Below are 12,789 nucleotides of genomic sequence, written 5' to 3'. Positions count from 1 at the left end.
GTGTGATCCTGTCCTCTGGGGTGTTAGCCACCCCTCCCAGTTGTATTCTGTTATTTGTCGGTGACATTATTGTTATGCTAGGTGAGAATCAAGGAGATCCATGAGGATCTGTGCCTTGGCTCAGTGGTGTTGTGGTGCTGGCAGGCACGGGATCTGTTTCTCTTTTTACTCTGCAGTCTACCAATGTAAATTGGTAATTTGTATTGTATTGTATTGTATTGGTAAAATGTAAATGGACGTGGGTGGCGCTGTGGGTAAAACCTCAGCGCCTAGGACTTGCCGATCATCAGGTTGGCAGTTCGAATCCCCGCGGTGGGGTGCGCTCCCGTTGCTCGGTCCCAGCGCCTGCCAACCTAGCAGTTCGAAAGCACCCCCGGGTACAAGTAGATAAATAGGGACCGCTTACTAGCGGGAAGGTAAACAGCTTTTCCGTGTGCTGCGCTGGCTCGCCAGATGCAGCTTGTCACGCTGGCCACATGACCCGGAAGTGTCTTCGGACAGCGCTGGCCCAGAGTTGGACACAACTGGCCCGTACGGGCAGGGGTACCTTTACCTTTACCTACCAATGTAAATTTTAATCTGATGGTAGTTTGGAGGAGGTACCGTATGTAAAACCAAGAGGATCCGTTTTTTATTCTGCTAGGTTCGACTTTTACCCAGGGCCATGGAAAAGCAAAAAGTGTGTGTGTGCTTTCTCTGCATGTGCAGAATGACAAGGTGGGGAGGGATGGTGCCCACAATACTTTCTCAAGACAGACACTTCTACTGACATGCTTCTTCTGTCCAATGCATTTGGAGGCCGGGGCCCTGGGGGACAGAAGCTGTGCTTGCTCCATATGAGGAGAAAAATGCAGCGAGTCCTGTTTTAATGGTACACCCCTATACGTTATCTGGAGGTAGATTATGAAAGACATGAAAACAGCCTCTCCAAATCAAAGAGGAAATGTTGATTACCGAGTGCAATAGGGAAGAAGCTATGGGTGGCATTTTGGATTTTGCAATGTAAGGAAGCATGACAAAGATGGTATCTGTAATGTCCAAAGGTTGTACAAAGAGTCACATAACAACGATAAGAGTGGTGGTGCTGTACCTTCAGCTGAGGATGCCACCATGTTACCACCAACACAGCTCCAGATCAAGTTGTTGAGTTGGATCCAACTAAATAGTTGAGGTACTGGGAGCCAATGCAACAAGTCCTGCTAGTGCAACAGGGTTTCCCCTCTTCTCCCCAGTACCCCTGAGCTCCCCAGATTGGCTCTAGGGGGGCTGGGAGAGCCCATAGAACAGGGAGGAAGAGAGGATAGATGGTTCCATCAGGCAAGCAGAAATGACATTGAATTCAACCATTAGGTTTACTCCAGCTAAAAATTTCCCCAAAAGGCATATGTGACCTTTATACTTCTACTTGTCTATTCCATGAAACTTCTACTTGTCTATGCCAGGTGTTCAACCAGACAACACCTTTCATGGCTATCCCTCTTACTTTACCAAGGGCGCTTCCAGATATCACTACTTTCAGGTGGGAATCAATCACATACTTAGAAATCCAGGTTGCACCATTACAGCCAGGTGGAGGTCTTGTGTAACAACCCAGTTCCTGAAAAGATTGGACTACACACACACACACACACACACACACACACACACACACACACACAGGAAAATGCACTGGAAAGTGTGCTTTGATGCAACACAAATAAGGGTGAATGCTTATTAAATAGCCAGCTTCATCTAATCTCTCTGCAAACACATCAGGATGCATAATCAATAAACATTTCCCAAATTCCCGTTTGCTTTTCATTCCTATCTAATCAATTGTTGTTTCAAAATTGTTGCTTCGGTTTTCAATTTAGTACAGCTCCAGGCTGTATCTCTAATAGCTACATTGGAGTGAGTGAGTTGCTGCACATTCTCACAGCCCCATCCCTGTTTCCTCACAACTTTACACAATCTTTTAATTCACATGCCTCCTTTTCTTCTGTTCCACACCGCTTAACAGCCTGAGCCCACAATTTCTTCTCTAGGGTCACTTCCAGACTGTCACTGTTTTGTGGGTGGGATGAAAATGCATACCTGTAAATTCAGGTTGCCCAGTTAAAGTAGATTAGGTGCTCCTGAACAGCAAACCCTCTTTCTCTCTCCTCCTGCTCCATGGACTGTTTGTGGTTAAGAAAGTGACAGGAAAATGCCCTGGTGGAAAGTGTGGGACAGGGGTAGGCAAACTAAGGCCGGGGGCCGGATGTGGCCCAATCGCCTTCTAAATCCGGCCCGCGGACAGTCCGGGAATCAGCATGTTTTTACATGACTAGAATGTGTCCTTTTATTTAAAATGCATCTCTGGGTTATTTGTGGGGCATAGGAATTCGTTCATTCCCCCCCCCCAAAAAAAAATATAGTCTAGCCCACCACATGGTCTGAGAGATGGTGGACTGGCCCATGGTTGAAAAAGGTTGCTGAACCCTGGTGTGGGATAACAACTTCTTGAAGTGGCATCCATTAACCTCCTTGCAAACAAATCAGACTGAATCCTCAATAAACAGCTGATGTTATGTGACCTCCCTGCACACTTTGCACAAACAAATCAAACTGAATGCTCCATAAACAACAACACAAGCCCTTCCCTGTTACTATCCTGATCTCGTCCCCATCTATTGCATTTCCCTAGACTGAAGAAGTTAAGCACAATACAGGCTGCAGGGAAAGCTGCTGTGATGATGACGACTGTAATGCATTGTAATACTATGGTTCCAGTCTCTTTTGATAAGTTTCATCCTCATTCCTGTCCCCTGAATGAAAACCACCTCCTCTCTTACCAGCAAAGAGAGTGAAGTTGTTGGCTCCTGGTTCTTCTTCCTTGTTCCTCCTTTGGCATTTCTAGTTCTCTCTCTATTAATAGAAGGTGCAGACGCAGCCAGATTTCCTGAACTTTCAGGCAAACATCACACACACATTTCCCAAGGACTTCAGTGATTCCTCCGCAACCTTCCCTACCTCAGTGTGTAAAAAGGTAAAGGGTAAAGGGGCCACTGACCATTAGGTCCAGTCACGGATGACTCTGGGGTTGCAGCGCTCATCTCGCTTTACTGGCTGAGGGAGCTGGCGTACCGCTTCTGGGTCATGTGGCCGGCATGACTAAGCCGCTTCTGGCGAACCAGAGCAGCGCACTGAAACGCCGTTTACCTTCCTGCCGGTACCTATTTATCTAGTTGCACTTTGATGTGCTTTCGAACTGCTAGGTTGGCAGGAGCTGGGACTGAGCAACGGGAGCTCACCCCATTGTGGGGATTCGAACCGCCGAACCTTCTTATTGGCAAGCCCTTGGCTCTGTGGTTTAACCCACATCACCACCTGTGTCCCGCTTCCTCCACTTGTGATTCCTTGCAACTGATGCTCAAAGGCATACTGCCCCCATTCCTGAAGGTAGAGCAATGCCACCATGGCAAGTGGCCATTGAGCACCCTATCCTCCATGAGTAACTTGCATTAATTCTTGACTAACATTGGCTCACCAAGGTCTCAGACAGACACCTTTACTATCATCTGATACATGGTACCTTTAATTGGTGATGCTAAGGGCTCTAGCTAGGAGCTTCTGCAAGCACAGTGGGTCCTATGGTATCTCCACTGCTGCCAGATGTTTAGCTCCACATTCAGGTCCTCCTTTCATAGAATCACAGAACTCTGCAGCAGGTAATAACGTGGCACAGGGGTGGGAACACACAACACAATGTTACGTAATGTGTTTCCACTATGGGGAGAGAGAAGGATACTTTGCGCAGATGCGTGGAACGGTTGCTCTTTTTCTGCCAGCTCTGCCTAATCAACTTCATCTCACATTCTTCCCTTTGAAGGCAAACCAGTTTTCAAATGTTATTCTAGACTGCCCTCTCTCAGATAGCAGAAGTAATGCAGTCAGCTTTCCAGGTGCTTGTATTTGATTTGCATTTGGTTCTGGAGGACCATGCGGTGGAGAAAGGACTTCATATCGCATGGTTAAATGAAGTAGAACAAACTAAAGTTGAAATCTACATAGTTTTCCAGGAAGGTTTGATTATAGAATAGTTTCACAGTATGTATGTCAAGGACACATCCCTTTTTGAAACTTTGCTTGAGAAATAAAATGCACAGATCTTACAAAAAAAATTTGGGGGGGAGGCATTAGGTATTTATGTAGAACTATGTGCTCTGTAAGCCACTTAGGCTCTTCCATATTGGAGGATGGAGTGACTGGATACAATATCAGACCCACTAAAAATAATGGCAGATTCAATTCCCACCCTGCCCCAGGACCATCACATCAAACATCGACTACTGGAGTGTTAACTGCTGTGGATCTTTGGCAGTGTACACACCGTACATTTAAAGCTCATGACTGCTCCCAGGAATCTTGGGAACTGTAGTGTGGAAAGGGATCTGGGAATTGTAGCTCTGTGAGGAGTCAACTACAGTTCCCAGGATTAATGGGGGGGGGGAGTCAAGGGCTTTAAATCTGCTTTAAATGTATGGTGTGTTCACAGTCCATATCTCTGTCCAAGCTCTTAATTGAGGACTCATGCCTCTCCATCCCCACCTTCAAGTGTTCCAGAGGGCAGCAAGGTAGATCAGAAACTGCCCGCTCTCTGGGCCAACAGGGGTCCACAGAAGGGATCTGAGTCTTTGCATAAAGGCACTCCAGACCCAGTCCTGGAAGTCTAGCTTGTGGCTCCCCCTCTTGCCATACTCATCTGGAGTGCAACCAGAACAAAAACAATGGCATGTTGTGTTGCATTGTGCTGAAGCCCTTTTAGGAAATGCCAATGGAAAGATTGGGCATAGGAGCGCTAGTGCCACTGTGAGCCTCTCCTTTTAAAAGTTGAAAAAGAGAAAAAGAGCCACCAGTCATCTTTTTACATCTAAGCTTGAGTTGAGAAACCTCCTAGATGCTGTTGAACCCCAACTCCAACTCCCATCAGCCTCAGCCAGTATGGCCTAAGGTCAAGGATTATGGGAGCTGTATCCCAGTGACATCTGGAAGGCTCTACACAACATTTCCGATCTAAGGCATGTTGACTGGGGCTGATGGGAACTGAAGTTCAAAGCCTATGGAAGGAGCCAGGATGGCAAAGGCAGCCCACCTCTCTGAAGAGCCAAGCCCCTCAACCCACTGATGGGAGCTGTAGTGTGGATGGCCATAGGTTCCCCATCCCTCCTTTCCATCACTGGAAGATTGGCTTGAAAAAGTTGGTTAATATTGTTATAGATTGGGTGTGGGACCATAGGAATTTATGAATTGTAGGATTTTGATGATTTCAGATGTAAAGGGAGAAATGCAAACTGCAGAGGAATTCCTAGGCTAGCCTATGCAAACGACCTGGCCAAGCTAGGGCTATTAAGAAACAATACAGAGCCACTGAGGACCATTGGCAACGCAAGAGAACTGTCCTCCCCTGCCCCATGCCCTGAGGTGTGAACAGAGACAGGGGTTTGGAAGGTTGCCAGGGTAACTGGGCATGATAGGAAAAGAGAGTTTTGAGCAAGAGTTGCTGGAGAAAAATGGACTGGCATCCATTTTGGGCAGGCTGGCTGAAGGCTGGTTGCCCTGCTGTAGGGAACAAATCCCTCTTGAAATGACCATGCAGTAAGACTGGGACTCCCTCCATGCAGACTGAAGGTGTAAATCTTAAAGCTATGACAGTCTCCGTCATGTCTCAGTTCTCCAAAGGACCACAGACCCTGGGTGAGTGCCTGGAACCCCATGAACTCTTGCCACCGCTTGGCAGAGGGGATGGGCACCTGACTTTTGTAACACTATTATTATTACCACCATTATTATCAACAACAGAACAACTTTTTGAAGGAAAAGGAGCATACCTGTCAGCCTGTTGAGTGTCACCCAGAAATGTTCATCTGGACTGTAGGTATCTTTAGACCATTCAAGGAGATCAAGAGACCTCCGGTCGTTGAGGATGAAGTCTGCAAATTCCCTTGAAAGTGCAATGTAAGCAGAGCCGAAATAGATGGTCAGGTTGTGCGGAGCTGGTGATTTCCGCAGAAAAGTCCCCAGCATGAAGGAAAAGATGCTGTAAACCTGTTCTCGGTAGATGTATTTTGTCCTCATAAGAATATGATGTGGAGGCAACACCCCAGGAGTGATGTTCTGCCCTTTGAACCCTTTCAGGTACCGAACTATCTCCTTGTTGGTTCTCAAGGGGAAATCTTGCCCACAAGCGTTGAGAAGGTATTTCCAGGGCACTTTGGATTTTACAAGATCCTTCATGCAGTTCAGATCAGCCTGGAGCCTCGATACCCCAGCATAAACCACCAGCTCCAATTTTGATGCAAGGAAAGCATTGGGGAAACAGCCTAGCAATTGCTCCACCTTTCTCTTAAATGCACGGGTGGCCTTCTTGTCCACGTGGACACAGTAGACATTTTGGGGCATATATATGGCCCTAAAGAGCCTCTCAAAAGTATCAAACTCTTTGTGCAGGGTTATCACATAGGCTAAAGGAAAGGCAGCTTCTTCTGCAGAGAGGGGTCTGGTAATGTAGTGGCTTTGGGTCACGTAATCACTGCAGTTGGGTTCCCCAAAGGATGTCTTCAGCATCTTTTGGGGTGAGAAGTGCTTTTTTCCTTCAGTAATAGCTTTGCAAGTTTCTGCTAAGAACGAGGTGGCCAACTGGTTGAATCTCCTTGGAATGTTTTCATTCGATAGTCTTGAGGTGTAGAATAGGATGGAGAGGAAAACCGCAAAGATGAAAAGAGTCAGAATGGGACGCATTTGTGAATTCATGGCCACTGCTGAAAATGCTGGGTAAAACAAAGAAGATACACAGCATTAAAGTTGGTGGTTTTAAAAATAGGAAAAAAGGAGAAATGGGTCCCCAAATTAATGTTTGGTCTAAAGGTGCAGTAAAAGATTAAATATTACTGATACCATACATTTAAAGCATAGTTAAAGGATGTAAATCACACACAGAGAGAAAACAATAATGGGAATTGTAGTTTACCCCTCACATAGCTATAATTCCCATCACCCTCAATAAACTACAGTTCCCATTATTTTTTTTGGGGGGGGGGGGAGTCATGTGCTTGAAATGTATGGACTTACAGTGCAATCCTAACCTGTGTTCTCAGAAGTAAGTCCCACTGAATTCAGTGGGGCTTCTCCCCAGGCAAGGTGAGACAGCCTCAACTCCGGCTAAAGAAACCACAAATGCCACCTGGGTGGTTACTTAGATGGGCTATCAACGCCTTTTGTCATCGGCTTGGCTTATCCCTGGCTAGCTACCTGCTCCTAAACTGAATGCAACAGCACTTGGCTTAGTTTTAACAAACCAGACTTTCCTTACTTCGTGAATTTATGAGTTTGCTGAAATTCTAGCTCTTTACCGACTCTAGAGATTATGGCGAGTCTGCCCCTCTCCCAAAGGGGAGATACACAGGTATACGTAACAAGATATACAGTTTGTTCTGGGAAATCAAGCCCTGATACAGTCCTCTCTATTTGCCCTCAGTTCTTTGTACTGACCCCCACCATCAACAAACAGAGTAGCTGATCCAGCAGTTTGCACACTTGCTTGTTTAGCTGCAAACCTGAGCACAGAGCGCATATTTCAACCTGCTTTTTACAAACGTTCCACTGAGACTTGTCACTGATTCCCCACTGAGTCACCAAAAGAGCCATACATAGCTGAGTAAGTCACTTCTTACACCAAGAATCCAAAGCTGCAGCACAGGACAAGGGCACATGAAGGCGGGGGTGGGGGGAGATTCTCATGGGTCCATGCTGTCGTATTTGAGTGAATGGGTGGCATGCATGCAGGGCTGGTTTTAGGACCAATTGACCCTAAATTTCCCTGGGGAGCCAGGCTTGCGTGGGCGCGCGCACACACACATGCTGTGTAGGCTATCTACTTAAATATCTAGTCAACAGTTGAAACAAATAATACAAACAGTTAATCTGATCCTGGCCTGAATTTTTAAAAAATAATAATAAATCATGTCTGCAAATCATGCATCCCAGTCATGAACTGGAAAGCAAATACATTTGTAAAAAAGAGGCTCTACAAAAGTTGAAACATTGAAGAAAGGTGTCGAAGCCTTTCCTTGCCTGAGGTGACATTTGGTCTAGGACATGGGTAGGTAAACTAAGGCCTGGGGGCCAGATCCAGCCCAATCGCCTTCTAAATCCGGCCCACAGACGGTCCAGGAATCAGCATGTTTTTACATGAGTAGAATGTGTCCTTTTATTTAAAATGCATCTCTGGGTTATTTGTGGGGCATAGGAATTCGTTCATCCCACCCCCCAAAATAGTCCAGCCCCCTACAAGGTCTGAGGGACAGTGGACTGGCCCCCTGCTGAAAAAGTTTGCTGACTCCTGGTCTAGGACCAGCCTGTCAGCACTTGTTGTTTGTTTGTTTGTATGAAAGTGAGTCTGTGGAATTGGAAAAGATGGTCAGAAGTAAGCACTTACCATCCAGAGAGCCAGTCATGGAGCAGAGTGACCAGCAGAAAAGGACCCTTGAGCAGGCCTAGCCCCTTTCAGGAATTTGGTGAGGGGAGAGTCAGTTATTTGTCAACAGAGTAGTGGTGGTAGGAATGCTGCATCCCAAAGTGGAACAGAAAGCAAGAGGGAGGGAGGGAGCGCAGAAGAGCACGGTGGATAGAAAAACAGGAGATCAAGCTAGAGGAGCTGGAAGAACCAGCTAATGGGACAGAACTGGAATCTTTGCCTGCTCTCTTCCCCTCAGGCACCCTCTTGACGGTTAGTATGGTTCTAACCAACCTGAAGAGACGGCCTCCAACCTGCCCACTCACCCACACCCATTCAAGATCTATATTTCTTTCACTTGCCCTTAAGCCAAAGGCTCCAGTATGCACAGGTTGGAAATTAAAATGAATCTATGTGAGAAAGGAGATATGCAAATAGATAGGACTTGAATGTCTGGAAGCAGAGCAGAGGCATTCTTACCTAAGTGGAATCTCCCAAACCCAGGAGAATGCTAGCAACGGATAGGAGCAATCTTATCAGAGTACAAATTACTCAGCAGTAGAAGAGATGGCCAGGAAGCCTGGGTGGGACACCAAAACGAAGAAGTGCCTTAGAATGGAGATTTTATCTGGCAAGTATGAGGTGAATGGTCAGGGGTCCCTTTACCTTTCTGAGGTGGCAAAATGCATTGCAGAGCCCAAATGCCTTGAGCAGAAGTTGCTATTTCCAAAGCCACTTGTTTGCAACTTGTTTCACTTCATCTTTATTTGTAAAAAAATATTTATATACAAGATGTTCACAGGAAAGGAAGTGTGGGATTGCCCTGCCATGCTGCAGTCCTGTGCAGGCTGACTTGGAAGTAAAGCCAACTGAACACAGTGAGTAAGCAGACACAGCATTATGCCATTATGGCAGCTTCAGACATGCACATACTGTTAGGATATTTCCGTTCCACCTGAAAAGGGAGCAGGATGTTTGTGTCACAGCCTGCGTATTTCCTGTTCACAGGATGTTTATGTTTTCTATTGCTTTCGTTTCTCTCTCTCTGTGTCGGAGACACTGAAGCAGGCAGTCATGTTTTTTTGTTCTGCTCAACGCTGAATAAAACTTGTAAATATGCTCTCCTGCTGTGCATCTTTTGCTGTGCATTATCTGCTGATAGAGTGTGCATGAGCTCTGGAATGTCACAAGCTAGTTCTGGAAGCTCGTGTCGCTAATTGCTGCTACTGCGTGTCTACGGGAGATCGATGGACGTCCGGAGACGATGTGGAGTCATGATGGACTTTATCTCCCTGGCAGTATCCCAACACATACACGTATGAAAACTTACAGCTTCTGGAATTAAGCGTGCACCTGCCCTGTCTCCTTTTTCCCACCGTGCTGACATTTCATTCCCTTAAGTCGCATCATTGTTATCATCCCATTAGTGTTACTGTAGCATGTTGATAAAAATACTACACTGCAGCAACTACAGAGTGTTAGTATACCACTTACTGGTATATTCTTAGGTGTGTACACTGATGGTAATGCTCTTATTTAATTCATGAGTTGTGTAAGATTCCCAGGTTTTTGACTGCCTATCTAATATCTGATTATATATTGTGAAACCAGTTTTCCCATACTCCCATGGAGAATAGAGAAATCATATTTCCCAAAAGAAGGGCAGTTCTCTTCAGCTTTATTGGTTGCTTGTTTCCTCCCCTTCCCTCCCCTTCTAAAACAGTGCCCCACATTCTCTTCCTCTGACACAACTCAGAAATACTCTCCCTATTTACCCTCCCTCCTGGCTATATCCATTTGAAAAGGAGTTTTTAAAAAATGGTTTCTTTGGTTGTGCAGGTTCTGCCTGAACATTATTATTTGCATCTGAGCTCTTTTGGTGACCAAGCTACGCTTGTAGACGCTATGACGATGAAGTTGTTCCTTGGGCCATATCCAATGCTACAGCTTTGCTGGCGCAACAGACTTCTGTGTGCTCAAATGAGCTCCCTCTCCACCCCCCCTTGCATGCTCTCAGATCACTTCTGCAGGGTTGGTGGGACCCTCCAGAGCAGATTTTGGGGGCACACGGGGAGAGGAAAAGGAACATAGCTGATGCAGCATGAGATAGTTCCTTATTTGCATGGAAGTTCATAGCAACAGAAAACGTTACAAAGAATTATTTATTTATCCCTAACGCCATTGATGGGAGGGATGCAGGTGGTGCTGTGGGTTAAACCACAGAGCCTAGGACTTGACAATCAGAAGGTCAGCAGTTCGAATCCCCGCGATGGGGTGAGCTCCTGTTACTCGGTCCCTGCTCCTGCCAACCTAGCAGTTCGAAAGCACGTCAAAGTGCAAGTAGATAAATAGGTACCACTCTGGCGGGAAGGTAAACACTGTTTCCGTGCACTGCTCTGGTTCACCAGAAGCGGCTTAGTCATGCTGGCCACGTGACCCGGAAGCTGTACACCGGCTCCCTCGGCCAATAAAGTGAGATGAGCGCCGCAACTCCAGAGTCGGTCACGACTGGACCTAATGGTCAGGGGTCCCTTTAATGCCATTGACTGGCTGGATGCACGAGTGGTGAGAGGCACCAGTTGGGGAACCCACAAGGGAAGAAGGCTAAGAGCCAGAGGATTTGTAGTGGGACAACAATGAGTGGTCGGGGGGGGGGGAGAAGACTGGGAGGAGGAGGAGATGTCAGGAGCTGAATAGATAATGGGTTAGTGGACAAGAAGAGTCTGTGACACAGTAGCATAGCTAGGGGGCAAGATGGCAGGGTGCCCCCAGTGGCACTTACCTTTAGGGGTGGCACGCCTAAGCCCAAGGTGATGCATAAGTCCAGATGCCCCAGAGTCTGGCATGCTGCTCCCCAAAGCAGTGTGGCCTGGGGCTGAGCTCTCAGAGCACCAGCTGCCAGAGGGTGGCCGAGAAGGACACAACTGGCAGGCACTAGCCCCGCGAGCGGCGCTGGGCCTGCAGTGTCCCCTAGCCACAGCATCTGCCCTGTGCTGGTCATATATGTCATTCATGCCCATTGTAAAGATTGCCCTGCAGCCAGTCTGCTCCTTTATTAGATATCTGGATCAGTATTGTATACTACTTTACATGACATCATGTTTCTTATTCAATCCTCATGGATAAGTAAGATAATGGACTATGCAGAACTGGCAAAACGAACAGCAAAATTTAGAGAATCTAATGCGTGTTTTATGGAAGAATGGGTGACTTTTTTGGACTATTTACTGCAGGGAATATTACAATATGGGGAACGTGCAAGCAGGATTTGAGTTATGAGCAACAGAAGTAATGAGATTATAATACTGTGGTTATGATTTGAAGATAGGGTGCAGCAGAAGGAGAGAAACAACAACTCCATGGGAAAAAGGGGTGGGAAGTCGACAAAAACAAGAGAAAAGATGAAATTGTGTTTTGACTGCATATGTTAAAAACGTTGAAACTTAATAAAATATAATTAGAAATAATCATAATCATGATTGGACTGTTACGTTTTGGTTCAAGAGCTAGATTCATGCATATTTGTGAGGTGCACAGAATCCTAGCATTTGATCCTAGAATTAGAAGGAATTTTAGAGGTCTTCCTGACCAACTCCTCCCCCCTGCAAGGATCAATGGCTAAAGATGAATCCAGTGGCGTAGCGTGGGGGGTGCAGGGGGGGCTGGCCGCACCGGGCGCAACATCTGGGGGTTAGGGTTAGGGGCGCAAATCCACGGGTTAGGGGGCGCAAATCCACGGGTTAGGCGGTGCAAATTACTTGCCTTGCCCCGGGTGCTGACAACCCACGCTACGCCACTGGATGAATCCCCGACAGCTGGTCTCCCAGCTTCTGCTTAAATGCTTCTAGCAAAGGAGCGCTCACCATGTCCTGAAGTAGTTTGTTCTATAGCTGAAACACTCTCTTAAGTCAGTAACCAGACAAGATTCTCTTTGGCACTGTGTATTTCTTATAATCTGAATTTTACAGGGGCAATGCTTGTCCATGCATTTAAATTCTGCTATGCACACAACATTTCTGGAGGAAATACCCCCTCCCCCATAAAGATTATATCCCCTTTTTATTTGCTCTTAGTTTCAATGCACTCTCCCTCTGGAGAGCAATGCCCACTTACTGACTGGCATTTATTTCCATGCAAACAACTTCAGCTCTGACTATTTTATCCTGCAACTGTTGGCTAAGGGTCCTCAAATGAGGCAACAAGGAAAAGAATGGAAGAAAAATAGAAGCCTGCCTGATGACAAGACAAAAAGCTCCACAGACTCTGCATTATTATTTTTTTTAAAGCAACAATTTTCCAAACCAGTGGGAGGCAAA

The 12,789-nt window shown here is 46.3% G+C and overlaps 1 protein-coding gene and 1 long non-coding RNA gene across 4 annotated transcripts in view; both read right to left on the bottom strand.

Annotated features, from left to right (window-relative positions):
* The window catches only part of LOC310767306, a 131,627-nt gene that overhangs the window by 27,153 nt on the left and 91,685 nt on the right, over window positions 1–12,789 (bottom strand). The gene's annotated exons all lie outside the window — the stretch shown is intronic.
* Window positions 1–12,789, bottom strand: part of GCNT2 (glucosaminyl (N-acetyl) transferase 2 (I blood group)) — a 39,176-nt gene that overhangs the window by 26,075 nt on the left and 312 nt on the right. Inside the window, exons 2-3 of one of the 3 annotated variants that reach the window (XM_083623957.1) lie at window positions 8,456–8,589; window positions 5,850–6,788 (exon numbers count right to left, since the gene is read on the bottom strand). In XM_083623957.1, coding sequence (XP_083480083.1) covers window positions 5,850–6,788; window positions 8,456–8,474 — 958 coding nt within the window. In that variant the 5' untranslated portion in view covers window positions 8,475–8,589. Of the gene's footprint in view, window positions 1–5,849; window positions 6,789–8,455; window positions 8,590–9,967; window positions 10,836–12,789 lie in introns of those variants that run through there. The other 2 variants (XM_083623959.1, XM_083623958.1) reach the window with 2 other exon arrangements.

The sequence above is a fragment of the Podarcis filfolensis genome (genome assembly GCF_964270895.1).
Source record: "Podarcis filfolensis genome assembly, chromosome: 7".
Lineage (NCBI taxonomy): Eukaryota > Metazoa > Chordata > Lepidosauria > Squamata > Lacertidae > Podarcis > Podarcis filfolensis.
This window is presented reverse-complemented; position numbering and strand designations above follow the sequence as displayed.